The sequence below is a fragment of the Chiloscyllium plagiosum genome, chromosome 24 (genome assembly GCF_004010195.1).
Source record: "Chiloscyllium plagiosum isolate BGI_BamShark_2017 chromosome 24, ASM401019v2, whole genome shotgun sequence".
Lineage (NCBI taxonomy): Eukaryota > Metazoa > Chordata > Chondrichthyes > Orectolobiformes > Hemiscylliidae > Chiloscyllium > Chiloscyllium plagiosum.
In genome coordinates, this window is record NC_057733.1 from 22,061,520 (window position 1) to 22,087,690 (window position 26,171).

The following is a 26,171-nucleotide window of genomic DNA, read 5'->3' on the forward strand; positions in this document are numbered from 1 at the left end:
TTTGACAAGGTTCCCCATGGGAGACTGATTAGCAAGGTTAGATCTCACAGCATACAGGGAGAACTAGCCATTTGGATACAGAACTGGCTTAAAGGTAGAAGACAGAGGGTGGTGGTGGTTTGTTTTTCAGACTGGAGGCCTGTGCCCAGTGGAGTGCCACAAGGATCGGTGCTGGGTCCTGTCATTTACATAAATGATTTGGATGTGAGCATAAGAGGTACAGTTAGTAAGTTTGCAGATGACACCAAAATTGGAGGTGCAGTGGACAGCGAAGAGGGTTACCTCAGATTACAACAGGATCTTGACCAGATGGGCCAATGGGCTGAGAAGTGGCAGATGGACTTTAATTTAGATAAATGCGAGGTGTTGCATTTTGGGAAAGAAAATCTTAGCAGGACTTATACACTTAATGGTAAGGTCCTAGGGAGTGTTGCTGAACAAAGAGACCTTGGCGTGCAGGTTCTTAGGTCCTTGAAAGTGGAGTCGCAGGTAGATAGGATAGTGACGAATGCGTTTGGTATGCTTTCCTTTATTGGTCAGAGTATTGAGTACAGGAGTTGGGAGGTCATGTTGCAGTTGTACAGGACATTGGTTAGGCCACTATTGCAATATTGCGTGCATTTCTGGTCTCTTTCCTATCGGAAAGATACCTATCGGAAAGATGTTGTGAAACTTGAAAGGGTTCAGAAAAGATGTACAAGGATGTTGCTAGGGTTGGAGGATCTGAGCTACAGGAAGAGGCTGAACAGGCTGGGACTGTTTTCCCTGGAGCGTTGGAGGCTGAGGGGTGACCTTATAGAGGTTTACAAAATTATGAGAGGCATAGATAGGATAAATAGACAAAGTCTTTTCCCTGGGGTCGGGGAGTCCAGAACTAGAGGGCATAGCTTTAGGGTGAGAGGGGAAAGATATAAAAGAGACCTAAGAGGCAACTTTTTCATGCAGAGGGTGGTACGTGTATGGAATGAGCTGCCAGAGGATGTGGTGGAGGCTATTACCTATGCAACATTTAAGAGGCATTTGGATGGGTATATGAATTGGAAGGGTTTGGAGGGATATGGGCCGGGTGCTCGTAGGTGGGACTGGATTGGGTTGGGATATCTGGTCGGCATGGACGGGTTGGACCGAAGGGTCTGTTTCCATGCTGTACATCTCTATGACTCTATGCTTGTTCTGGTACTGAACATCCTGCCCACCTACCCTACTAGCTCGCAAGGCGGAAACTTACTGCAGGTTGAGTGGGATCTCCCTGTCTATCCTGGGGGACACACTCTGTTTAACTATGATTAAACTGTTTCTTGTGCTTGGACTAGATTTGCATAAGCCATGAGGGATCTAGTATTCCCAGGCCTGGCGTCGGATCATGTATATGTACCAGCGGTGAAAAGTTAATGGTTTATGCTGTTTCATTCTTTAATTTCTTTTCCTAGGCCACAGATTGCTGTCAGGTTGTTGGCTCATAAAATCCAGTCTCCTCAGGAATGGGAGGCAGTGCAAACCCTTACAGTGAGTATTGGATTCTGCTTTTCAGTCTTCTGGAGGCTTATAATGTTGCATGTGAGTGGAGGAACAGGTAACCATTGCTGAGTAGGCATTCTTAATATATTGGTGCAGATTCTGTGTACAACACAGTTCAGGCCCCCACCAATGAATATTTTGCATCAGTTTTTACTGTTGTGAGAGAAATCGAGGTTAGAGAACTCAGGAAATAAATATTGATGGTTTGAAAACAGTTCCTGAAGAGGAAGTGCAGGAGGTTTTATAAAGCATAGAGATGCACAAATCTCCAGGATGTTGTGGGAAGTTGAGGAGGAAATTGCAGAACACCTAGCAAAAATATTTGTATAATCTATAAACACAGGTGAAGTACTGGAGGACTGTAGGGTGACTAATGTTGTGCTATTATTTAAGAAAGGCAGTAAGGAGAAGCATGAAAACTATAGACCTTTGAGTCTGTCATCGGTGGTAGGTAAGTTTGTGGAGGTGATTCTGAAAGATAGGATATACTTGCAGCATGGAAAATCGTGTCTCACAAATTTGATTGAGTTTTTTAATGAAATGGCCAAAAAAAATTAAATAGGGCAGAGTGGTAGACATTATTTACTTGGTCTTTAGTAAAGCCTTTGACAAGATTCCAAGTTGTAGACCAATTGTAAAGTTAGATCACACGGGATTTTGGGTGAACTTGCCAAATGAATACAAAATTGGGTTTATGGTAGGAGACAGAGGGTAGTGGTGGAGGATTGTTTTTAAGACTGAAGGCCTGTGACCAGTGGTGTTCCACAGGGATTGGTGCTGGGTCCACTTTTGTTTGTCATTTATATGAATGAATTGGATAAGAATATAGGAGGGATGGCTATTAAGTTTGCAGATGACACCAAAATTGATGATAGAATGGACAGTGAAGTAGGTAATCTAAAATTACAAAAAGATCTTGATCAATGGGCTGAGGAACAGCAGATGGTGTTTAATTTAGATAAATTGAGATATTGCATTTTGGTAAAGCAAACAAGGGCAGGACTTATACAGGAGGGATCTGGGTCGTGTTGTAGAACAGAGCGACTCGGGGATTCAAGTACATAATTCTTTCTTATTTGTGTCAGAAGTAGACAGAGTGGTTAAGAAAGCATTTAGCACACTTGCCTTCATTGCTCAGACCATTTAGTACAGGGGTTGGAGCGTCATGTTGAGGTTATATAGGACACTAGTGAGGCCTCTTCTGGAGTACTGAATGCAGTTCTGGTCACCCTGTTATATCAAGGATATTGCTAGAGAGTTACCAAGATGTTACCAGGAACGGAGTGTTTGAGATGTGAAAATAGCTTGGAAAGGATGGGACTATTTTTACTGGAGCAGAGAAGATTGAGAGATGACCATACAGAAGGTAAAATCACGAGAACCATAGATAAAATGAATGATAAACGTCTTTTCCCTAGGGTGGGGGAGATCAAAACTAAGGGTCATATTTTTAAGGTGATAGGACATGAAGGACAACTTTTTTCAGACAGAGTGTGGTTTGTTTGTGGAATGAACTGGTAGCGAAAGTGGTGGTTGCAGTTCCAGTTACAATTACTAAAAGGCATGTGGATACAAGTTCATGAATTTGAAGGCTTTGGAAGGATATGGGCCAAGCGCTGGCAGGTGGGAGTAGTTTAATTTGGGAACATGGTTGGCATGGGCTAGTTGAACCAAAGGATCTGTTTCTGTCCTGTAAGACTCTATAAAGGGAATCTCAGCTTCACTGGCCTTTCAGCAGACCCAATTGCATTGTCACGTTAGAGGTGAATGGGAAAAACAGTCACTGCATCTTTGTTGGAGCATCCACTCTCCTGCACCTGACTGAGTACATGAGGCAGGTAGGAGAAAGTGAGGACTGCAGATGCTGGCAAGTCAGAGTCGAAAAGTGTGGTGCTCAAATCCTCCAACCCTGGCAACATGCTACGCAGAAAGCTGGAGTAAAACAGACGAAGGCTGTTGTTAAACTTGAAAGAGTGCAGTAAAGATTTACAAGGATGTTACTACGACTGGAGGGATTGAGTTACAGGGAGAGGCTGAATAGGCTGGGGCTTTTTTCCCAGAATGTTGGAGGCTGAGGCGTGACCTTATAGAGGTTTACAAAATCAAGAGGGACATGGAGAGGGTGAGTAGCCAAGGTCTTTTTTCTGGAGTAGGAGAGTCCAAAACTAGAGGACATAGGTTTAATGTGGGAGGTGAAAGATTTAAAAAGGACCTGAGGAGTAACTTTTTCATGGTGGTGAATGTATGGAACAAGCTGCCATAGGAAGTGATGGAGGCAGGTACATTTATAATATTTAAAAGGCATTTGGATGGGTTTATTAATAGGAAAGGTTTGGAGGGATATGAGCCAAATGCTGCAAAATGGGATTGGATCAGATTGGGATATCAGTTGGCACAGACCAGCTGGACTGAAGAGTCTGTTTCTGTGCTGTATAACTCCATCTGTATTCATTCGTGATAATATTTTGTTTGAATCTAGGTATTAGAAGCTTGTATGAAGAACTGTGGCCAGAGATTTCACAATGAAGTTGGAAAGTTCCGATTCCTGAATGAATTGATCAAAGTAGTATCTCCAAAGGTGGGTTCTAAAGGTGTCTGTGCATAGCATTGAGGCTTGAAGTGACAGAATAATAAGGTGTGTCACAACTTCAGACAAATGGGTGGTACACATTGATCAATAAATACTTGCAGTAAATGGTGACACTTTGTGCAAGCAATTGTGTTTATTGAATTCATTTGAAAATTAAATCTATTCCTGCAGTATAGTTAATGAGGGATTTGAATTTTATATCATATAACAAACATGTGAGATGACAACTGTGGGCAACAGAACTGGTGAGTAAGGCCTGTCACTGTGTAACATGGGGACAGGTCTGCCACCAAAATACTGGAGTGCAGTGCTGGCAGGATATACTAGTGGAAGGTGCAGGTCTGTTTCTCAACTGTATAGTTTTGGTGGAGATTGGCCTTTCATTGTCTATAATGGATTGCTCAATCTCTGGATTGCTCACCAAGGATCAGAACCACTATACCACTTTACATCTTTTTGTGGGTTTTGTTGAAAGCTGCTTTATTACTATGAACTGAGTACATACTGTCTCCCTCTGCAGCTGTATTGCATATAATAATGCTGCCTTAGATTGCAGGAACTATAATGACAGTGACCATCTGCGCTCCTATTGTGATGTATCAGGAAGCTGAGTACAATTGTGGAGAGACATTGACCATAAGAATAGAAGCTGAATTAGGCTTCACACTTTTTCCCATGCTGTATTCCATCTGCCATTTCTTTGCCCACTCTCCTAGCCTATCCAATTCCTTCTGCAGCCTTCCTGTCCCCTCAACACTACCCGTGCTTCCCACCTATCTTTCGTTCTGTCATATATATCATTAATGTATAACATAAATAGTTGTGGTCGCAACATTGACTCTGCAGATCTCCACTCGTCACCAGCTGCTATCCTAAAAAATACCCGTTTATCCCTACTCTCTGCGTTCTGCCAGTCAGCTAATCCTCTATCCAAGCCAGTACCTTGCCCTGAGCACCATGGACTCTTATTTAGCAGCTTCCTGTGTGGCATCTTGTCGAGAAATCCAAATAGACCATGTCCACTGGCTTTCCTTTGTCTAACCTGCTTGTTACCTCCTCAAATGAATTTATCAGGTATGACCTTCCTTTAACAAAGCGATGCTGACTGTACTCTGTTGTACCATGACTTCCAAGTACTCTGTAATCTGATCCTTAATAGTGGACTCTCAAATCTTACCAGTGACCAAGGTCAGGCTAACCAGCTTATAGTTAGCTGGCTTCTGTCTCCCTCCCTTCTTAAACAGGTATTACATTAGCCATTTTCCAGTCCTCTGGGTCCCCCACCACTGGACTTGAGTGATTCCTGAAAGATCATTACCAATGCCCCTACAATCCCTCAGCTATTTCTCTCAGAAGTCTGGGGTGTAGTCTAATCTGGCCCTGGTGATTTATCCATCCATCTTCAGACCTTTCAGCTTCCCCACCACCTTGTCCTTAGTGAGGCGTTGGTGTCTTTCACAGTGAAAACTGATGCAGAGTACTTACTGAGTTCCTCCACCATTTCTTTGTTTGCCATTGCTACTTCTCCAGCCTTGTTTTCTTGCAGTTCAATGTTAACTCTTGCCTCTCTTTTACCTGTTAGATATCTAAAAAACTCTTGCAATCTAGCTTACTCTCACATTTCATCTCCCCTCCCACCTCCCTTATTGCTTTTTAAAATTATCCTCTTGATTTTTAAAGGCTTCCCACTAATTTTCATCACATTGTATGGTTTTATTTTGCTTTTATGCTGTCCCTGACTTCCCTGTCAGCCGCGGTTCCCTTGTCCTCCCTTCAGTATGCTTCTTCCTTGGGATCAATTTCTGCTGTGCTTCCTGAGTTACTCCCAGAAACTCCTGCCATTGCTCTCCACTGTTTTCCCTGCAAGGTTCCCCTTCCAATCAACTCCGGCCAGTTCCTCCCTCATTCTTTGTAGTTACCTTTACTCCATTGTAGCACTGTTATATCTGATTCTAGCTTCTCCTCACAACTGCAGGGTGAATTCTGTCATATTATGGCCACTGCCTTCTTGGGATTCCTTGGCCTTATGCTCTCTAATCAAGTTTGCCTCATTATACATCACCATATCCAGAATCACCTGTTCCCTAATGGACTGTGCCACAAGCTGTTCCAAGTAACTATCTCGTAGACATTCCATGAATTTTCTTTTTTGAAATCCACTATCAACCTGATTTTCCAATCCACCTGCATATTAAAGTCCCCCATGATATTTCTTAGTCCCCTGTGCTTTTTTTACATGGTTTTTATCCCTTCTGATTTGTTTTCTTCCCAATCCTGACTACTGCTAGGAGGCCTGTACACAATTGGATGTATGTCGTGGTTAGTTACCGCTATTAAAACAAGCTGTTGTCACAGTGCAGTGATTTCATGATCATCTTTAGTCCTACCCTCAATCCCAGTTTAGCTTTGTGAAATTGTAAGATTCATCTCCATCCTTTGTCCACAAGATGGAAAATACTTTCAATGTGGTGAACTGATCTCTGAGTTTGGGTAAGTTTCAAAATTCTATTGGACAACACTGATTTTAACGTTGCTAATAGAATGTAACAGTGCTGGCGATGTTGATATCCTCATTGCACCTTTCCATTTGAACCTGACACTTGAATTAAGAGATTGAGATGAATATTTAAAATGTTATAGCTCAGTTGTAGAGATACAGAAAAGCAATTTCCTCTGGCTGAAGAAATTGAAACCAAAGAGACTAACCAAAAAGTGACCATTTAGGTTTGAAATCGGAAACCATGTCTTCATAAAGAACGGAGTGGAAATTTGGAACTCTTGCTCCCACATCCAAAAAATAACAGATTGTGGCTGTGCAGGGAGAAAATTTGAGCTTTCCAGTTTGAGTTTGCTTGATTGTTGTTGGGCAAGGGAATTGAGTGTTCTGAAGCAAAATGGTAATAATTCAGATTCGCCATGACTGGATAGATTGGCAGAACCAGTCTGCGAGTCTGAATGACCTCCATCTGTTCCTATGCTCACTTTATTTCATTTTCATTTGGTTTTTCTTAACAGTATTTGGGAGACAGGGTATCTGAAAAAGTCAAAACAAAAGTGATTGAATTACTGTACAGCTGGACGGTTGCTCTGCCAGAGGAAATCAAAATCAAAGATGCCTACCAGATGTTAAAGAAACAAGGTATGGAGGGTTTGTCCTGGATCCTGCATCATTCTCCATGTTATACAATCACCATGGATGTGGGTGTGGGATACTCAATAAAAAATATTGCCTGAGATTAGCTGTGCCAGTTTGTAAGGTGTGAAGCCAAAGACTTGTTTTCCCTTTACTCCAGAAGAAGTGTCCTTTTACTCCAGAGTTAGACACTTCATTGGAATACTGAATGTTACTGAACTTTGCTTACATGGCAGAGTCAATCCATTCCCAATTTGACCTCGTGGCCAGTATTCATATGCAGTCTTCGACAGCATGTCCAGGGCTACTAGTCTGGAGGAGCCATCACTGTTTGATTCAATCCTGACATGCTTTCTCAGGAGTATTCAGATAACCATCTCGCACAGACACCTCAATTGCAATTTCACCTCCCTAGGCACAGCTCTCTGATACAGTTACTGCATGGTAATTTGTTCTGTCACCAACAGAGTCTGTCAGACCTGTTAGTCCCACAGTAACAGCTCTGCTAGCATCTGAAAGAATAGATCAGCATTTTGGGCAAGCTTTGTGGGACCAGTCTGAATATTGGGCCTCCATCTGAGGGCTTGGCCAGTGTGAGTCTGTCTCCTTCTTTATAATGCTGCATTTCTACAATGTTTCCTGTCTGTGCTGTACCATTTATTGGTAAACTCTAATGAATAGATGTGTGCAGGTGATGTCCTGTATTTTTCTTCAAGGTGTACTGCAACATGATCCTCAGATCCCAGTTGATAAGACCCTGATTCTGTCACCCCCAACTCGTCCGAAAAATGCAGTATTTGAAGATAATGAAAAATCTAAGGTAGGACCATAGCATCATGCAGCGAGTGACCGGCTTTATGTCTAACTCCCATATAGAGATGTCAATAAAAGGGAAATTAGTGAGAAACGAATGCGAAACCATTCATAGGAAGAACAGTATCTGCGTAAGTGCATGTTGTCTCAAGTTTCACATCTGCATGCTACGCTTAAATCTAGCCCAGATTAAAGTCACTGTCCTTACAGATCCCTGGGACTGTGGAGATACTATCTGTACAAGTCTCTGGGACTGTGTTCTGTGCAGTTCTCACAGGTGATACTGTCCGTTCAGGCCCCACACATACTGAGCTGACACTGTTGTAGAGATACTGGGATTGCAGGAATACTCTCTATTTAAGTTCCACACGGTGTTCAGTTAGGTCCTGCACGTACTGAAGGATATCGCCATAGAGATTCCAGGAATGGTAGGGGATTCTATATTGTACAGGTCCCATACGGACTGAGGACAGAGTGTCCATGCAGACTTCATATTGACTAAGGGAATATTGTCTGTCAGGCTCAACACTGACTGAGGGAGTACTGTCTGTTCAGGCTCCACACGGACTGAGGGGATACTGTCTGTCAAGTCCGTTGGGATGTGAGCCTTGGATTCCTGCCTCTGGCAATTGGGCTGTCTCAGTGCTTTAATTTGGAATGTAGAATATTACCACTAATCTGTGAAATTGAGAAATTCAGATTTTGACTGTGCTTGGTTACTTGCTGCTTTGTGCAAGCTCTTAAGCAATAGACTGTAATATGAATTTAAAAGGAACTTGCACAATTTTCTTTTCTCATAGCTACTAGCCAGGTTACTGAAGAGCAAAAACCCAGTGGACCTTCAAGAAGCCAACAAACTCATTAAGAATATGGTGAAAGAGGTAAGGAGGACAAAACAGACAGAAAACGTTTCCTCCAATGGGAAAATGAAATGTGCAGTATATTTCCAGGGTAGGTCATTGAAGCTTTTGAGGTGGAAATGAGAATTATGTGTAATGCTGGACAGAAAGGTTTAAGCTGAGAAGATAGAATTGAGGTCTGGAACAAGAATGTGGATAAGTTGAGGATTGATATGAGAAAGTGAATAGATGTGAAAAAACTTGCCCATCTAAAGCATCTTTAATGGAATAAGCTATCTCCTAATGTTTCCTTGGAATGTTACCGTAGCCACATAAGGAGATATTTTGTCAGATGACCAAAGCTTAGTAAGAGGTCTAGGCTTTAAGGAGCACTTTGAAGGAGGAAAGTGAGATAGGGAGCAGAAGACTTTTGGGAGTAAATTCTCAAACCATGTGCCCAAGTACCGGTGCCAATAGTGGGGCAATTAAAATCAGAGTTGCTGAAAATGCCAGATTTAGGCAAGTACCAATTTATCAACGACTGTGGGCCCATGGAGGGCAGGGCCCTGAAGGGGTATGAAAACAAGGGTAAGAATTTTCACGTCATCGAGTCACACAGCACAGAAACGATCCTTTCGGTCCAATCAGTCCATGCCGAAGGTAATCCCAAACTAAACTAATTCCAACTGCCTGCTCCTGGCCAATATTCTTCCAAACCTTTCCTATTCATGTACTTATCCAAATGCCTTTTAAATGTTGTATTTGTATCCACAACCAGCACTTCCTCAGGAAGTTCATCCTCTGTGTAAAAAATGTGCCCCTCTCTGCTCTCACCTTAAAAGTGTGCCCCCTAGTCATGAAATCCCATCCTCGGGAAAAGACAACTACCATTAACTCTATTTTATACCCTCATTATAGAAATAAGGTCAACTCTCAACCTCCTAGTCTCCAGAGAAAAAGGTTACAGCCTATCCAGCCTTTGTTAATAACTCAAGTCTCCCAAACCCAGCAACATCTTGGTAAATTCCTTCTGAACCCTCTCCAACTTAATAATATCCCTCTTATAACTGGGCCACCAGAATGAGACACAGTACTCCAGAAGAGGCCTGATCAATGCCTTGTACAATGACAGCATTACTTCCCAACCCCTATACTCAACAATGAAGCAATGAAGGCAAGTGTGCCAAACATCTTTTTAACCACCCTGTCTATCTGTGATGCAAACTTCAAAGAATTATGTACCTGAACACCTAGGTCCCTCGTTCTGCAATGCTATCCAAGGCCTACCATTAATTGTATAAGCCTTATCCTTGTTTGTTGTACCAAAATGCAGTACCTTGCATTTAGTCAAGGCATTGCTAAGCCAGGAATCATTTTAAGTCAGCAAGCACAGGGGTGGTGGGTGAATAGATATGATTTAGGTTATGACACATGTATCACAGAAGTTTTGAATAAGATTAAAGTTTACAGAGGAAAGAAAATGGGGGACCAACAAGGAGCGTTAAAATATTTAAATCTTGGATTAACAAAGACATGGCTGAAGGTTTCAGCAGATGAACTGAAGTGGGGTAAATATCACTGCATGTACTGGAGTTAGAAATAGGTGGCTTTAGTGATGGAGAGTCAGGGTCAGAAACTCATCTCTGCATTAATAGGACAGCAAGTTTGTGTTGTTGGTGGTTCATAGATGAATAAAATGCCACAAGTGATTTGGTGATGGAAAAGAAAACTATTCAGTTATGTTTAAGAGCACTTCTGGAAATGAGAACAAGGAGTTGAGTTTTGATGTTCTTGTGGTGCAATGGTAGTGTCTCTACCTCTGAGCAAGAAGGCCTGAGTAAAACCCAAGAGGAGCATCACAATACATCTGAATAGGTTAACTGAAAATATCTACAACAGCTGAATTCTTCACTGCGGGTGGGCAGTCTTTGTTTCTGTGTTTAATTTGATCATTTGTTTGTTTTTCAAGAACAGTTGGGATCTTTTCGAGTGGCGAGTCAGTTTATGGTCATGGACTGGGTCTGGAAGGGAGAGCTGGAAACTGGTGTTTGTGCTAAACTGTAGCTTTACAATAAATCTCTCGTAAATCTGAAAGAAAATATTAAGTTTGAGAGTCTGGTTCAGCCTCAGACAGTTACCAGCGATAGAGATGAAGTTGCTAGCTCGAGCGTGTGATGGAGCTGAAGTCAATGGCTTTAATCCTGCAAATATTTAGTTGGAGGAAGTTATTTTTGCTCATCCATACTAGATGTTTGACCGGCTGCCTGATCATCTGGTAAGAGTCAGGAGTAGAGAGGTGTAGTGAGGTAAAACTGGATGCCATCAGTGTGAATGTGGAACTTAATGCCTTTTTTGATGATGATGATACTGAGGGGCAGCATATAGATGAGAAATAGGAAGATGCCAAGGATGAAACTTTGGAGAACACCAGAGGTAACAGTACAGAAATAGGAAGAGAAGCCTTTGCGGGTAAATCTCTAACTGTGTTTGGGTGAATGAGAATAGAAACGGGGAAGAGCAACCTCATCCAGCTGGACACCAACAGAGAAATGTTGGAGGAGGTTGGAGTAGTTAAACAATATCCAATGCTGACGACTGGTTAAGAGATAAGGAAAGAAAGGTTGCCTTTGTCACTGTCATATTTGCGACTTTGAGAGGCGAAACAATGAGAAAGTGGATATGCAGGAAAGATGGAGTACCTATGGTTCAGAGTGGAGAAGAGTGTGGGTTACTGTTTTGTATCCAACCTGTCCTGCTCCAGTCATGGGAATATTAGAAAGGGCAGCATAGAGGAGCTTTACTCTGTATTGCACTCTGCTGTACCTGCCATGGGAGTGTTTGATGGGTACAGTCTAGAGGAAGCTTTAGTTTCAACTTAAAAAGGGTAGACGGAGTTTTACTTTGTACCTAACACAGTGCTATACCTTCCGTGGGAATGTTTGATGGAGATAGTATTGAGAGAACTTCACACTCAGTAGAGTGAGTTTTATTTTCAGTTTAAAAGAGTAAAGGGAGCTTTAGTCTCTATCAAACCCCAATTAGAACCTGCCCTATTCTTGCCTATAATTTCAAAAGATTATGTTATTTTGACTAAACATAAGTTCAACAAATGTCTTATGATGGTCCTGGATAATGGTAGTTTCATGTTTATTCAGCTTTGCTGAATGTGTTTGCTGCACAGCAGAGTAGAGACTTTGGAAGGTCAGGTTATTTAATTCCTGCACCGTTCACAGGATGAAGCCCGAATGCAGAAAATAACAAAGCGTTTGAACACTCTGGAGGAAGTGAACAATAACGTACGGCTCTTGAATGAAATGCTGGCTCATTATAACAAGGAGGAATCAACAGAAGGGGACAAAGAGCTGATGACGGTAATCCTGAACACCCTTTTCCCCACCTTAAATCCTCCTTACTTTATTTTTGAATGCTATAGTTTAATTTGTAATCCCAAAGCATGCACACAAGCAAATACACGAGCGTGCGCGTGCACTATCATCTGCCCTGTTGCAGTTCACCTTCTGTAGACACTTTCACACATACTTTGCTTACATCTAGATTCAACTACTCCAATACAATCTTGATGTTGCCTCCCATCTGCTACCTTACATAAGTTTGAGTTCATATAATGCTGTGCCACCTATAGTCCTATCTTGCACTAAATCCTATTCACCCAGCACCCCTGTTTCATGCCCAATTCTACAACATCTCCAATTTAGATTGTGCTTCTAGTAAACAAATTGCTTCAGTTTATTTATCTTGTGTATCTTTGTAACTTCCTACAGCCTTCTGAGTCCTCTCTCTTCATTCTAGTACTTCACGTTCCACGTTTTGTCCGTTACCAAGGCTTCACATCTGAAATTTCCTCTCTAAATTTCACTCCCTCTCCTCTTCAGAGCCCATTGTTTAACCAAAGCCTTTGGTAACCACTCCAAGTAGTTCTTTCTTGAGATCCATGTTTACATTTGTTTCCGTATGCTCTGTGAAACAACCTAGGATGTTTTTTGATGTTAGAAGCAGTGTATTAATGCAAGCTGTTGTACAAAGGGTGCGGAGAGCTTCCAACAAGGAAACTCTGTACACAAATGGATAACCTACATTCTGCTGCTTTTCAGGAATTGTATGAGCGATGTGAGAAGATGAGACGGACATTGTTCAAACTTGCAAGCGAGACTGAGGATAATGACAACAGTTTAGGTAGGTCAGGAAGTTTCTCTTCAGGCTGTAACTGGATGGGATTTGGCTATCCCTTATCAATGCCTCCATTTCCTTCTTCACTCAAGATGTTGACTCTTGCACTTCCCTGGTACTGTCCTGTATCTTTTCCAGAGATATGTTTGTTAAATGTCATCAACCTTCAGCAACATGGTGGGACAGCACAACTGGAATCTATTTTATCCTTGTTTAATAGCTATGTATCTAATGTTGTTCACAAAGGCATCACTGAATTGCAAATTCAACCTGCCTCATTCTCCTCCACATGCACTCACACATCTTTGCTCACACCATAATATACTCATGTGCTCCTCAGATCCATGCATTCAATCCAGCAATGCTGAGTCCAATTGTAGAACTCATCCCCCTGATTTGATTGCAGTCAATTCTCATAGGCTCAACTTGAGACTTTCTGGCTCAGTTACTCAATGACCTTACAATTTAAGTCTTCAAGAGGCCAAAAGTTTTCTGTAAATCCTAAGGTTCAAGGTCAAAGCAAGTTCACACCTTTGAAGGTATGATTTCACAAGAAGTATGGGTCCAGTGATCGGGAGTTATCTACTTGTACAGCATAAAATAAAATGTGTTTGTGACCTTTCAGTGGAGGGTTAAAAAGTTAGACTGCCCCATTGAAAGACAAAAGAAATGTTTCCCTCCCCACAAAGCAGCCTCCAGTATTTCTGTCATGTGCAGTTAGAGAGAGAAAAACAGCACCTTCAAAACAGTGTGACAAATTGGAGGGAGTTATGTTTGGCAAGTATAGAGTGGGAGCAGCATATTTATCTCCCCATGTTTCTAGTTTGGATTGATCAGAAATAGGTACCCAAAAGATAAATACTGAATCAAATAAAGTTTGCCAGTGCCTGTTAGAGAAAAGCATAGTTTCTGATGTAGTATTTATTTCCTCACCATCTTGCTGTGCTTTCAAGCTGTCGTTATTTTAAGTGAGCTTAATTTAACTAATTGTTTAAGTTCGCATTTTATGATATTTTGAGGAAATAAGAATTTTGTATTTGGTTCAAAACATATGCATTAGTATAGGCTAAAAGGGACTGTGAAATGTCAGGTACCTGTGATGGAGCTTTTGAAGTTTCCAACATTGATCGTAAATAATAGGTCATAAAATCCATCTCTATAGTTGAAAAATATGTTACACCCATTGCATTAAAATGCCTTTGATTACTTTCTGGCTATGAGCTATAGTTGAGGTACTCAGTCTTCCAAAAGGACTTTTTAATGGAAAGCTGTAAGAGCATTCATTGCAACAAAGAGTGAAATACTAGGGGATGGTCAGAAGTCATTGTGTTATGTTGTGTAAGATGGCTATTGATGTGAGGAAGTGAGGTTGGACATTATTTTGTATTGATAATACAGATTAAATTGTGTTCAACGTAACAACTGTTTTGTCTGCTCACTTTCCTCTGAAAGTGGCATATACCTCTTTGGCTGCCTTGACTCTTGAAATATTTATTCAGTTAACCTTGTCCGAATATAAAATCACAAATGAGCAAAAGAGACAAGTATCTCAGTTCAGGAGAGTAACTATCATATCTGACACATGGTGGTTATATTCCAGGTCCAGTCAATACAGGACAGAGTGGATCAACTCCCAGGAAGCTTGGGGTCAGACTGCTAACAGGGATTGTCAGCACTGAATACAGACAGTGATATCACAGCTCCTGACACTTGAACTCAGAAAAGTTATGTAGCTTTGAATTTTATAAGCAGTAAGGTTTCAGTATTTCAAGTTGTGATTATTTACAAAATCTTCAGCCTCCAGTAGATCCCTAATTTGGGCGCACAGCAGATCAGGCAGCCCCTGATTGGGTATACTGTACATTTATCCTGGTTTTGTTATTTTATTATAGGTGAGATTTTACAAGCCAGCGATGACCTTTCACGAGCAATAAACTCCTATAAAAAGGTGGTTCAAGGGCAGGCTGTAAATGGGGAGCTTGACCTGCCTGAACTTCCAAGACCATCAGGTAATTTTAGATCTGTAGGCAGCACCTAGCACTGTAAATATTCACAAGGGCGGAAATACATGTGGTGAACAGGCAGAAGCAATGGGCACCTTTTTTAACGTGTACCTTTTTGTCAGGTATATTCTGAATCATGTTCTTTCATTATGCTATCAGTGAATAATCCTCTTTCCTTCGAGTTAAAACATTGTGAGTTCAAGTCCCAGTTCAGAACTTGAGCCTATAACCTGAAACTTTACAGTCCTGCCTTGGATAACAACTGTTTCCAAGTTGTTATTATAAAGCAACTTTCCTATCTCTATTTGCACCTAACTAGGAAAGTTGTGTGCAGTTAACCAAATTAATTTTAAAATGGTCGTTTAAAAGTTAAACCTGTAGAACAGCCATTTAAAGTTCAAGGGAGTTGTCTGCTGTGCTCGGGTTTAATCAGCTGACTATGTGTTTGTGTCTTGCAGACAATAGTGGAGTCACTAACATTGAGACACTAATCGATCTGGCTGGACTGGATGTTCCCTCAGAAAAGGCTTATCCCACCATCTCACCGGTATTCCCCATCATTCCGCCTCCACCACAAGTCTCCACCGATCCCGGCTCCCGAGCTGCCAGCCTGCCAAATGTGGTCAAGCAACCTCCCAGTTCCGTTGGACTGCTGGATGTGGAGCTGCTTTCACTGGGTAATGTGCAACCTGCACACTGCTAGATGTCAGTAATCCTCAACCTCTTATAGTAAAGTATTGTTCTAGACTTGGCAGCTAGGGTTAGACTGAGAGCTGAGTAGTCCTGTTATAATGTCAGGAGGGTTTTTCAGTGGCAGTATTCAGGTGGATTCCTGGTTTGAATTAGGAAATGTTAAAGAGTGCACGATAAAGTTAATTTGACTCTGGTCCAGCCATGTGGCTCTGCCCCCTGTGTTAGTGTGACAAATATCCATTGGTGAAGGTGGAACAACTGTGCCACTTGTATTGGTATCTGGCCTTCCATCTCGGGCAACATTGTGTTACAGTCTGAAACTCAGAAAAGCTGTGAGCTCTTGGCCTCTTGCCATCGGCAAATGGAACATGGCTACTAGATTTCAGCCACAGAAAGAGGACAGACACAATTGTATGTAAATTACCCTGTTTGCCAAAACTGAACATCTAAAACCATGCAGTTACTTCTCCGAAATTACTTACCAATTTCTGCCTTTGTCTGGGCATTCCGAGACTTGATGGTCCCCAGTGGGTACCAGGCCATCAGAGAGAGATGCTTCATTGACCACAGAACCTACTGAATGACATACAGTCAGTCCAGGTCACTACTGGCTTCTTCATACCAGACCAGGAGTGGGCTTGGCTCTAAATTTTGCACTAACTGCAGGACTGGGCAGAGAATCACAGAAATTCAGCCATTGGCTGTCAGTTGGTGCCACTCGTTTGCTATGTATGGGTGTAGGTAGAGGACAAAAGTGTTTAGTCAATTCCACATTAATCAGTGTTACAATTCAAACCTGGGATAAATTTTGTCTTTTCCTGTTCAGGACTGAATGACCCTCCATCAAGTTCTGAGATTGACAAAGACTCTGGAGAGTCTCTGTGGAACAGTTTTCAGGTAGAATAATTCGCTCAGTCCTTCCCTGTCCACCTTCCGTTCACCCCCATTTAAAATTTTACCCATTCTCCTCCCATCACCACCCCCCAAAAAAAACCCGTTCTCTCATGCCATGGCCTGTTGTCTTCAAACCCTCCTCGTGCAGCATGGTCCTTCCCCATTCACCTCTTGCTCTGTTGCCCTTCTCTCTGGCTACCCTTCCCATTCTGACTCTTTGGCATTCTGACCTAGCCTCCTTCAGTGGCTCTGTTTAATGTTTTATAGGTGTCACCAGATGTTGTTTCCATTAACAGGGTTTTCTATTCCAGGTTGAAGCTTCTGTCCCAAACCCCTTCGCAGGGCCTCCAGCTGCTGATGGGCCCGTTTCCTCCATCACTCCTCTGCTGCAGTCTGTACCTCGAACAAGAAACCAGTGTCCAGCTCAGAATTTCCTGCCATTCACTGGGGTACCTCCAACTCCACATGCCCCAGTGGTCCCTTTGCTCATGAACACTGCTGCCAGCGTCCCTCAGTCTAACCCAGTCTCTGTGTTTCCAACGCCTCCCCTGGAGCCCCAGATTCCAGGTGCCTTGCTCCATTCCAGCTCCTGTTCCAAAACAGCACTCAGTAGCAGTATGCGGGAACTGGATATGCTTGGTCAGAAGGTTCTAGAAGAGGTCAAAAGGTAAGTCAGTGCTTTTAGTTACTTATATCCTTTGTGAGGGACAGCATTTATCTGTGAGATGGGGTAAAGGGATAAGTGAGAGGAAATGGGGGTGATAAATGGAGTTGTGGATGGGGAGGATGTGGCAGAGAAAAAGGGGGAATAGTTTGGAATGGCAGGGAATGGATAGCAGAGGAGTGAATGGAGAAATAGGGGGATGGAGGGAGAGGTTTTGTGGGATAATTTCATGTATCATTATTAAATTCTCCTGATCTGATTTGCCTTCATTATCCTGTCTGGAAAAGGCAATAATTTAGGAGAAATTTATGGCAAGGCTAAAATGTAGGCGTTTAACAAGTAAATAACCCAATTTTCTTTTCTGACTCTAGTGCTTCTGGTATGATGGGCATTGTCCCTGGGGCACCAGCAGGCAGTGGGCATAGTACACCCTCTGTGGCCCCCAGCAGTCCCCTGTTCCGCTCACTCTCCCCTCAGCCATCCAGTCCTCTCCGAAGTGCTTTTCCAGAAATGTCACTGAGCAACGTGACAGTTCCTCTGGAGACCATTAAACCAAGTGAGTATCTCAAAGATCTGTGCAAATTGGGATGGGAATAGAATCATGTTCCCTTGAAAACTTGTGTAATGAACAGGTTAGAAAACTGCAAATTTCCCCTCTCCCACTCTGTCTAGGTACTTATGTTTGTGATGTTGGAGTTTGAAATTCCACTCTCAATGCCAGAGCCCACTTGAGTTCACTGTTGTGTGAAGCCTGTTTATTTCAGTGTGTAGGCAGTTAAACATTGTCAAATGGTCTTATAAACATCCTCTTCAAAGCAAACTTTGGATGGGGGTTCAGGAATCGGTGGCTCAGGAAAGCTAGTCAGGAAAAGCATTGCTCAAGAATAAAATTGGAAACATTTTCATCAGTTTTGTTTTGGTTTTTGTGATTCTTCTCAGAAGTGGAATTTTTTTTCCTTTCACACAACTTATTCTGTCATCAAGCCACTCCTCTGCCATTTACAGAACAGAGTTAGACACAGACTCAAGTTCTCTCGACACAATCATCATCGAATTCTCCCAGGGCAAGCACAGCACAAGTTAGAATCAGAGTAATGCTCTCTCTACAGGGCAAGTTAAGTAAGGATTGGATACAGAGTAAACTCAACCACTGTCTTGTCAAATACCTTGGCAGCAATCGCAGAGGAGTGCTTCCCCACTGTAAATATGAAATACATTCACAGCATCAATCCAGTGGCTTATGCTTGAGAGGCAATTGGATACTAAATTGGGACAGATTTATACTATAAACCGCTGAATACTAATTCCATGGAGAATCCAAAAATTAAAAAAAAGAAATTTACTAATTGACACCCCCCCCCACCCAAAAACACCCAACAAGATTGTACTTTTTGTAGCTATGCAAATTACACGTGAATTAACAGGGAAATAATACTTCATCTGAAAGATTAATTTCACTTTAGTCAATCCAACAAAGTTGTGTCACAGTCAGTCACAAGCATCCACATCACTCCCAAACAAGTGTGGCACCTGTGCAATCTGACATTCCTTCCAACTCTGCCTCTGGTACAGAAGAGGATTTCTTGCTTTCCCTCTTCATAGAGCCGGCCTTTGACCCTCATAAATTGGCACGTATTCTATCTGAAGTCCCAGATATGATTATTAGTGACAAGGCACACATCTATATCTCTCGTTCAGGTCATGTCAGTACTAATGGCGCAATTTTTAAACTCTCAATCCTGTTCTTCTAATTTATACTCTTCTTACACATATCTGAACTGTTCATACTGCTTTCAGTCTTCAGTCCCTCTTAGCTCTTCTGTACATTGTGCTCAAGAGCTTAGAATGGCAGAATCCTACAGCATGGAGTCAGGTCCTTTGGCCCAACTGGTCCATGCTGGCTAAAATGTCAGTCCATGCTAACCCCATTTGCCTGCACTTGTCCCATATCCTTCTAATTCTTTCCCATCCATATATTTGTCCAAATGCCTTTTAAATGTTGTGAATGTATTCGCCTGAACCAGTTCTGTCAGTCCATGCTAACCCCATTTGCCTGCACTTGTCCCATATCCTTCTAATTTTTCCCATCCATATATTTGTCCAAATGCCTTTTAAATGTTGTGAATGTATTCGCCTGAACCAGTTCTGCTGGCAGCTCACTTCATATGTGTACCACCCTCTGTTTAAAAAAAAAGTTGCCCCTCAGGTTCCCTTTTGTTCGTTCCCCTCTAACCTTAAACTGATGCCCTCCCGTCCTCCATTTCCCAACCCTGGGAAAAAGGCTCAGTGCATTTACCCTATCTATGCCTCTCATGATCTTATAAACTTCTATAAGGTACACCCTCAGTCTCCTACATTCTAAAGAAAATTGTCCTAGCTTGTTCAACCTCTTCCTATAACTCAGACCATTGAGTCCAGCCAACATCCATGTAAATTTCTTCTGCATTCTTTCCAGTTTAATAACATCCTTCCCATAACAAGGTGACCAAAACTGAACACAAAACTCCAAATGTGGCCTCAGCAACATCCTGTACAACTGCAACATAATTTCCCAATTTCTATCTTCAGTGCCCTGACTGATGAAGACCAGTGTGCCAAAAGCCTACTTCAGTGCCCTGTCTACTTGTTACTCACTTTCAGAGAACTGTGAACCTGAACTCTGAGATCCTTCTACACTCCTAAACGCCCTACCATTCACCATGAAATTCCTACCTTGATTTGACTTTCCAAACTACAAGGCCTCACACTTATCTATTTGAAACTCCATTTGCCATTTCTTGGCCCATTTCTCCAGCTGATCAAGGTTCTGCTACAATTTCTGATAACCTTCCTCACTGTCCATGATCCTGCCTATTTCAGCAAACTTACTAATCATGTCTTGCACATTCTCATCCAAATCATTGATATGCATAACAAACATCATTGGGCCTAGCACCGACCCCTGAGGCACTCCACTCGTCACAAGCCTCCAGTCCATCCAGCATCCTTACAATATTACCCTCTGCTTCCTACCATCAGGCCAATTGTATATCCAATTTGCCAGCTCGCCCTGGATTCCATGTGATCTAACCTTCCAGAGCAGCCTACTATGTGGAATCTTATCTAAGGCCTTACTGAAATCCAAATAGACTACGTCAACCGCCTTGCCCTCGTCAACCTTCCTGGTCACTTCATCAAAGAACTCTAACAAGCTTTTGGAACTCTATTCTTTACTGTCGAACAGAAAACTAACTTTACAGTATACTTCACACCTAAATTTGATCCTCCAAAATGCATCACCTCATATTTGTCTGGATTAAACTCCATCAGCCATTTCTATGATCAAGTTGCCAATCAATCTATATCCTGTTATGTCCTTTAACAATTGTTGGCTGATTGCCTTTTGCCTGCAGTTTTCCTCTGTGTCTGCCAACCACATGGCTTCCAGCCTTACGTTTCTTGTTGTCAAAACTGTTTCCAGGTCAAGCATCATCAAGTATTTTGAACTGGTATTTCTTGTTCTCCAGGAAAATTATAATTGATTCCATTTAGAATTGATACAACCTCTCAAAAGACCTTTTTAAATAAAAATCTTACAAACAAATATTGATTTCTATACACACAACTTTGCTCAAGTTGGACTTTACTAATCATTCATCTAAGTCGGGGTCTTTAATCTCAGTGTTGCTCAGGGAAGAGGAAACTTCAAATAGGATTACTGCTCTTGACCACTACTCAGGCCCCTCTGTCTGCAAACTCAAGTTTGATTATGATGTCTTCTGAGGTTGACCAGCCTACCAACATTTACAATGTCCAGGTTGATAGGTGACAAGCTATTGGGAGGATCAGATACTAACACATCGGACATCAAGAGGTGGCATGAGTCCTTTTACACTTTGAGCTGTAATGGGCTGAACTGTGCTGCCTGAAAGGCTATTTAGAAGCATATTCATGAGTAACTTTCAAAAGAGAACTGGATAAGTGCTTGAAGGAAAGCATTTGCAGGAATATGTGAAAGTCTCGGTGTGGGATTAATTGGTTCTTTCAATTTGATTGTCTGATTGTAATGTATGTTCTCATTGTAGGTAACGTTCACCCTGTGACTGCGTATGACAAAAATGGTTTCCGGATCCTCCTGCACTTTGCAAAGGACTGTCCTCCTGCAAGATTGGATGTGCTTGTGATTGTCATCTCCATGATCAGCACCTCATCCTTGCCTATTACCAATGTGGTTCTACAGGCTGCTGTACCCAAGGTGGGAGCCAAAAATCTATATTAATTTTGGATCATTAATAAGCACAAAATGTGCCCTTTCACTCGGACTTTACTATACTCAGATTGCCCTCAAGCTTCACAATCAATAATTTGCCTTTGAGCGTCACCATGTTAGAGAAACAGAGCATCTAATTTCCATATGACAATTGACTGTCTTTCTGTTCCCCTCTTATCATTCATTCTATCTTTCCATCTGTTTTTCTCTTGACTTTTGTCTTTCTCTCTTCACTCTTGCTGTCTCTCCTGTGTGCCACTCTTTGTTCTGCATCTGTCTCCTCATCTGTCTGTCTCTTTCTCCCTCTGCTTGATCTGTCTGTGCTGTTTCTCACTCCCTCTCTTACTCTCCCCCTCTCTTTCTTCCCCTCTACCTCCCACTCACTTTTTCCCTCCTCTGTCTTCTCCTTCCCCTTTCTATCTCCCCGTTTCCCCCCCTCTCTCCCCCATACGTTAGGATCAGATGAAGATGGCTCATGTGGAGTGTAAACACCAGCTTGGAGTATTAAGCACAAAGATTTCAAGCAAACTTAGAGGCATCAATCTGATCTTTAACTCTGACAAGGCTTTTATTCCAGTGCTGTTTATACTTTAGTTTATCATAAACTTGTTTGAATTTGTAAGATGGGGATTTGGATGAATCTTAAGTTGGAGTTCAAAGTTTGGGTGAAGATTTGTAGCTCGGGTGCTCGTTGTTGTGGTTCTGTTCGCCGAGCTGGAAATTTTTGTTGCAAACGTTTCGTCCCCTGTCTAGGTGACATCGTCAGTGCTTGGGAGCCTCCTGTGAAGCGCTTCTGTGGTGTTTCCTCCGGTATTTATAGCTCGGCGAATAGAACCACAACAACTTAAGTTGGAGTGTCAAGACTGGATGATATTTAATTGGGCTGAGTGGGGAATACTAGGGATCCGCATCCACAAGGTTTTCCACAGCTCCCGGGAGACACGTTTATCACCAGGTATACAGGAGGCCCTGAGATTAAATTGAAATCCACAACATGAGCATTGACTGGGTTCTGTTCATTCACAGACAATGAAAGTGAAGTTACAGCCTCCATCAGGAACTGATTTAGCTCCATTCAATCCTATCCTGCCTCCAGCTTCTATTACCCAGATTATGTTACTGGCAAATCCTCTGAAGGTAAGGCATTTAGTCAAATCAGCACATGTATTTACATACATACTGGTTTATTCATGTGTATTTCTGTTCACACTTATGTGCATGAGTTTGAACCAACCCTTTTCCCCCACTGTTCTCTCTATCCTTTTGCATTGTCTCTATTCTGTGCTCTTTACCCTTCTCTCTAGCCCCTTTCTTTCTCGTCATCCTCTCTCTCTAGCCTCTCTATTTCCCTTTTCACTTGTCCCTCCTCCAGCTGTCAAGAAACAGAAAACAGAATTGATCCTTTTAGATTAGATTCCCTACAGTGTGGAAACATGCCCTTCGGCCCAACAAGCCCGCACCAACCCTCCGAAGAGTAACCCACCCAGACCCATTTCCCCCTGAGTAATGCACCTAACACTATGGGCAATTTAGCATGGCCAATTCACCTGACCTGCACATCCTTGGATTGTGGGAGGAAACCCACGCAGACACTGGGAGAAGGTGCAAACTCCACACACAGTTGCCCAAGGCCGGAATCAAACCTGGGTCCCTGGCGCTGTGAGGCAGCAGTGCTAACCACTGAGCCAGCGTGCCGCCCAAAAAGAAGTCTGGTTTATATGTCCCCTTATTTCAGCCTGACACAGATCAGATGTTTAGTTCACCGAATGTACAGTCTCCCAACTTTGCACTCCTGCCATGGCCCCTGTCTTTGCATCTGTTTCACCAACATCTTTGATCCTTTATCTCAATTCCATATTCCTGCTTTCTCCCCAGTCTCTAGAAGTCTCTCTAGCCCCTTAACTTGCTCCCTTCCCTTGTGCCATTCCCCTCTTCTCCATATTTCTTCCTCTATTCTTCCCTCAACCTGCCCCACCTTCTTTGACTCTTTATTACCCCAGGTTCGAATATATTTTGCTTTGTACGAGAATGATCAGCTTTAAGTGGGTGACTTTGTTCTTGGCTCCTTTTGTGTGTTTGCATTTATAGGAGAAAGTCAAACTGAGATACAAGCTAACTTTTACAATGGGACAGCAGTTGTGCTCGGAGATGGGTGAGGTGGACCAGTTCCCCCCAGCTGAAAAATGGGGATGTCTTTGACCCTTCAGCGTCACTCATAGTTTCCAGTACACCAAACACCTCCATTTGCTTGAAGCACTTGGGTTGCCTAACTGAAGCACTGTGCCGTCTGATTGCAGCTGGAATTGATGAAGGAACAAATTGTAAGCTGAGTTTGAGGTCCATGTCTGTAGCAGGCTGGATGTGGCCTTTGACTTGGCTGTTTTATTGCACAGCTGAACGTATTACACTTGTACTCAAAATCACTCCAAATCCGCTCCTCATCAGAGGCTTCTATCATTATTATGAAAGGGTCAATTAATGCTGCAGTTATCAGCTAGAAACTTCATTGAGCAACTGGTTGAAATTACAGCTCATATTAGATCCTCACATTGCGGAGTTCCCTAAGTATCGAGGCTTCCTCATTGGAATTCTCAATGCAACCCAGGTTCCTGCTCTTGATCGCCATCCAGTGACCCTGGCTAGAAATGTGAATGTCCAGACACCAAATGGAGGACCAGCTTTGGACTCTGCTGTGATAATCACTGCCTTGGGTCACTCCTGAGGAAAATCAGCACTCTTAGGACAGTGAAATAAAATTTTAAAATGCAGGGAACACTCAAACAGCATCTGTGCAAGGGAAACAAATGATTCCGCTTGATGATATTGGGTGAAAGTTGGAAATAGTTTGAGATATAATAGATTTTAAACAAGTCACAAAGGCAAAGAAATGGGAAGGGAGGAAGGAATAACAGGAACGGTCTGTGAGAGGGTCAGAAGCCGGAAAGACTAAATATCAAAAGGTGCAAGATGATGTTGCAAGAACAAAAGAGATGGCGATGGTTCAAATAAACAAAAAATTGAATTATCATGAAGAGCTGCTTGTGAAAAAATGGATTATAATCTGAAATTGTTGAACTTAGTGTTGTGTCTGGAATGCTGTAAAGTGCCTCATCAAAATATGGGTTCTGATCTCAAGCTTCCATTTAACATCAATGAAATGATGTGTAGGAGGTCAAAATCAGGATGGAGACTAACTTCTGCTCAGCAGATAAGGTTCATGCTCACACTCTTGATGGTGTTCCCAAAGCATTCACCCTACCTAATTCAGCCTTCCCGGTTGAGGAAACCACAATGTCCCATCAGAAAAGTCTAACCTGCAGAAGGAGCAAACATTGGTAATATAGAGAAGCAAGAGCCATTAGACTATCATGGCACTGATCTTGGTATAGAAGCTTGAGGTTGTATCAATGTTCTCCATCATTTACAATGATGATACAGCATGTGATGGCCAGTGATTGGGACAGGAGTATGTCCACTTTAAGCTCCTTTTCCAACCACTCGTTATTACACAGTTCCTCCCCATCAATAGGGAAAATCTCTCACCCGATATCTACTCTCCTTTCTATTAAAATTCCATCCTGTTTTTTCTTCCTGGTATCCCAGTGGCTTCACCTGAATGACAATGAACTCTGTCTGTACTGTGTTCATCATGGCAATCTATTGGTGATCCCCAAGTATTTGAAAATCCCTTTTATTTCCTTGCTTAGTCGAGTACAAACATCTAATAGTATGATTGATTATCAGGTCAGTACCTGGGGTATGTCCCCATAAGAGTGCATCCTGCATAAGTGACCCAGTCAACTGCAAAGTTTTGAGGCTGAGTCAAGCCCCTGTGGAGTAGGACATTCTCAAACCACTGCATCTTCTTTACACAGCTTTCCGAAGCTCAAAAGTTTTGTGAAGCACTCAATGCATCTATGGTAATCTAATTCAACCTTTTACCAATTTTATCAAGCTGAGGTATGAATTCTTCTGATCTCTTTGCTGTAACTCAGTTGAAACTAATCGGCTTCCTCCAAATGAGATACTGTACATTCCATTTTCTCCACTGACAGCTTTAATTTCTTGGGTAGCTGGATATCTCACTAAATCATCACTGGTGTCAATGCTTGGCTGTGAACAGCCTGTCACTGACTTAAGTGTCTCCAATATTCAGTTGTCTTCTCTCAGTGCTTGTGTTGTCCAGTGTTAATTGTCATTCACGAAGAGAGCATGCACTATGAACAACTATGCGAATAACTCTGCTTCAGTCTCTTCTTCCTTATTCACTCCAATTCCTCAAGTCTAACACTCAGCACAAGCTGCCAGTTTTGCACAGCGTTTGGTCAATTAAGATGTGACTTCCAGTGCAGTCATGTGTTGTTGCTGCTGCTTTGTATAATGTATTTATTGTTCAAAATCAAAAAAATTTTATTCCTGAACATATCGCTCTACATCCAGTGCGGTTTCTGCTCAGAATTTGTAAATATTAGAGCTGTGTTGTTATTTGCACGATTTCAATAAAGTTCAGTTTCATTTTAGGTTTGATTTCTCAATTCTTTTCTCTCCTTTCTCCACCCCAGAAAAGAAATTTTGATATTATTTATT

The 26,171-nt window shown here is 42.2% G+C and overlaps 1 protein-coding gene across 1 annotated transcript; it reads left to right on the forward strand.

Moving 5' to 3' along the window:
- Positions 1-1,435: 1,435 nt before the first annotated feature.
- gga3b (golgi associated, gamma adaptin ear containing, ARF binding protein 3b) lies at positions 1,436-26,104 on the forward strand. Its single transcript, XM_043714535.1, has 15 exons — positions 1,436-1,506; positions 3,998-4,096; positions 7,124-7,247; positions 7,958-8,061; positions 8,855-8,935; positions 12,127-12,264; positions 13,006-13,087; positions 14,974-15,090; positions 15,543-15,761; positions 16,604-16,674; positions 16,983-17,338; positions 17,707-17,891; positions 21,400-21,569; positions 22,611-22,721; positions 23,673-26,104. Exons 2-15 carry the CDS (start codon positions 4,013-4,015, stop codon positions 23,781-23,783), a joined length of 1,953 nt encoding a protein of 650 aa, XP_043570470.1. The 5' UTR covers positions 1,436-1,506; positions 3,998-4,012; the 3' UTR covers positions 23,784-26,104.
- The last annotated feature ends 67 nt before the right edge of the window (positions 26,105-26,171 follow it).

Coding starts and splice junctions, on each gene's coding strand:
- gga3b (XM_043714535.1), top strand. CDS start 4,013: ATGAAGAACTGTGGCCAGAGATTTCACAATGAAGTTGGAAAGTTCCGA. Junction 4,097..7,123: donor TCAAAGTAGTATCTCCAAAG/GTGGGTTCTAAA, acceptor TTTTCTTAACAG/TATTTGGGAGACAGGGTATC. Junction 22,722..23,672: donor TACTGGCAAATCCTCTGAAG/GTAAGGCATTTA, acceptor TTGCATTTATAG/GAGAAAGTCAAACTGAGATA.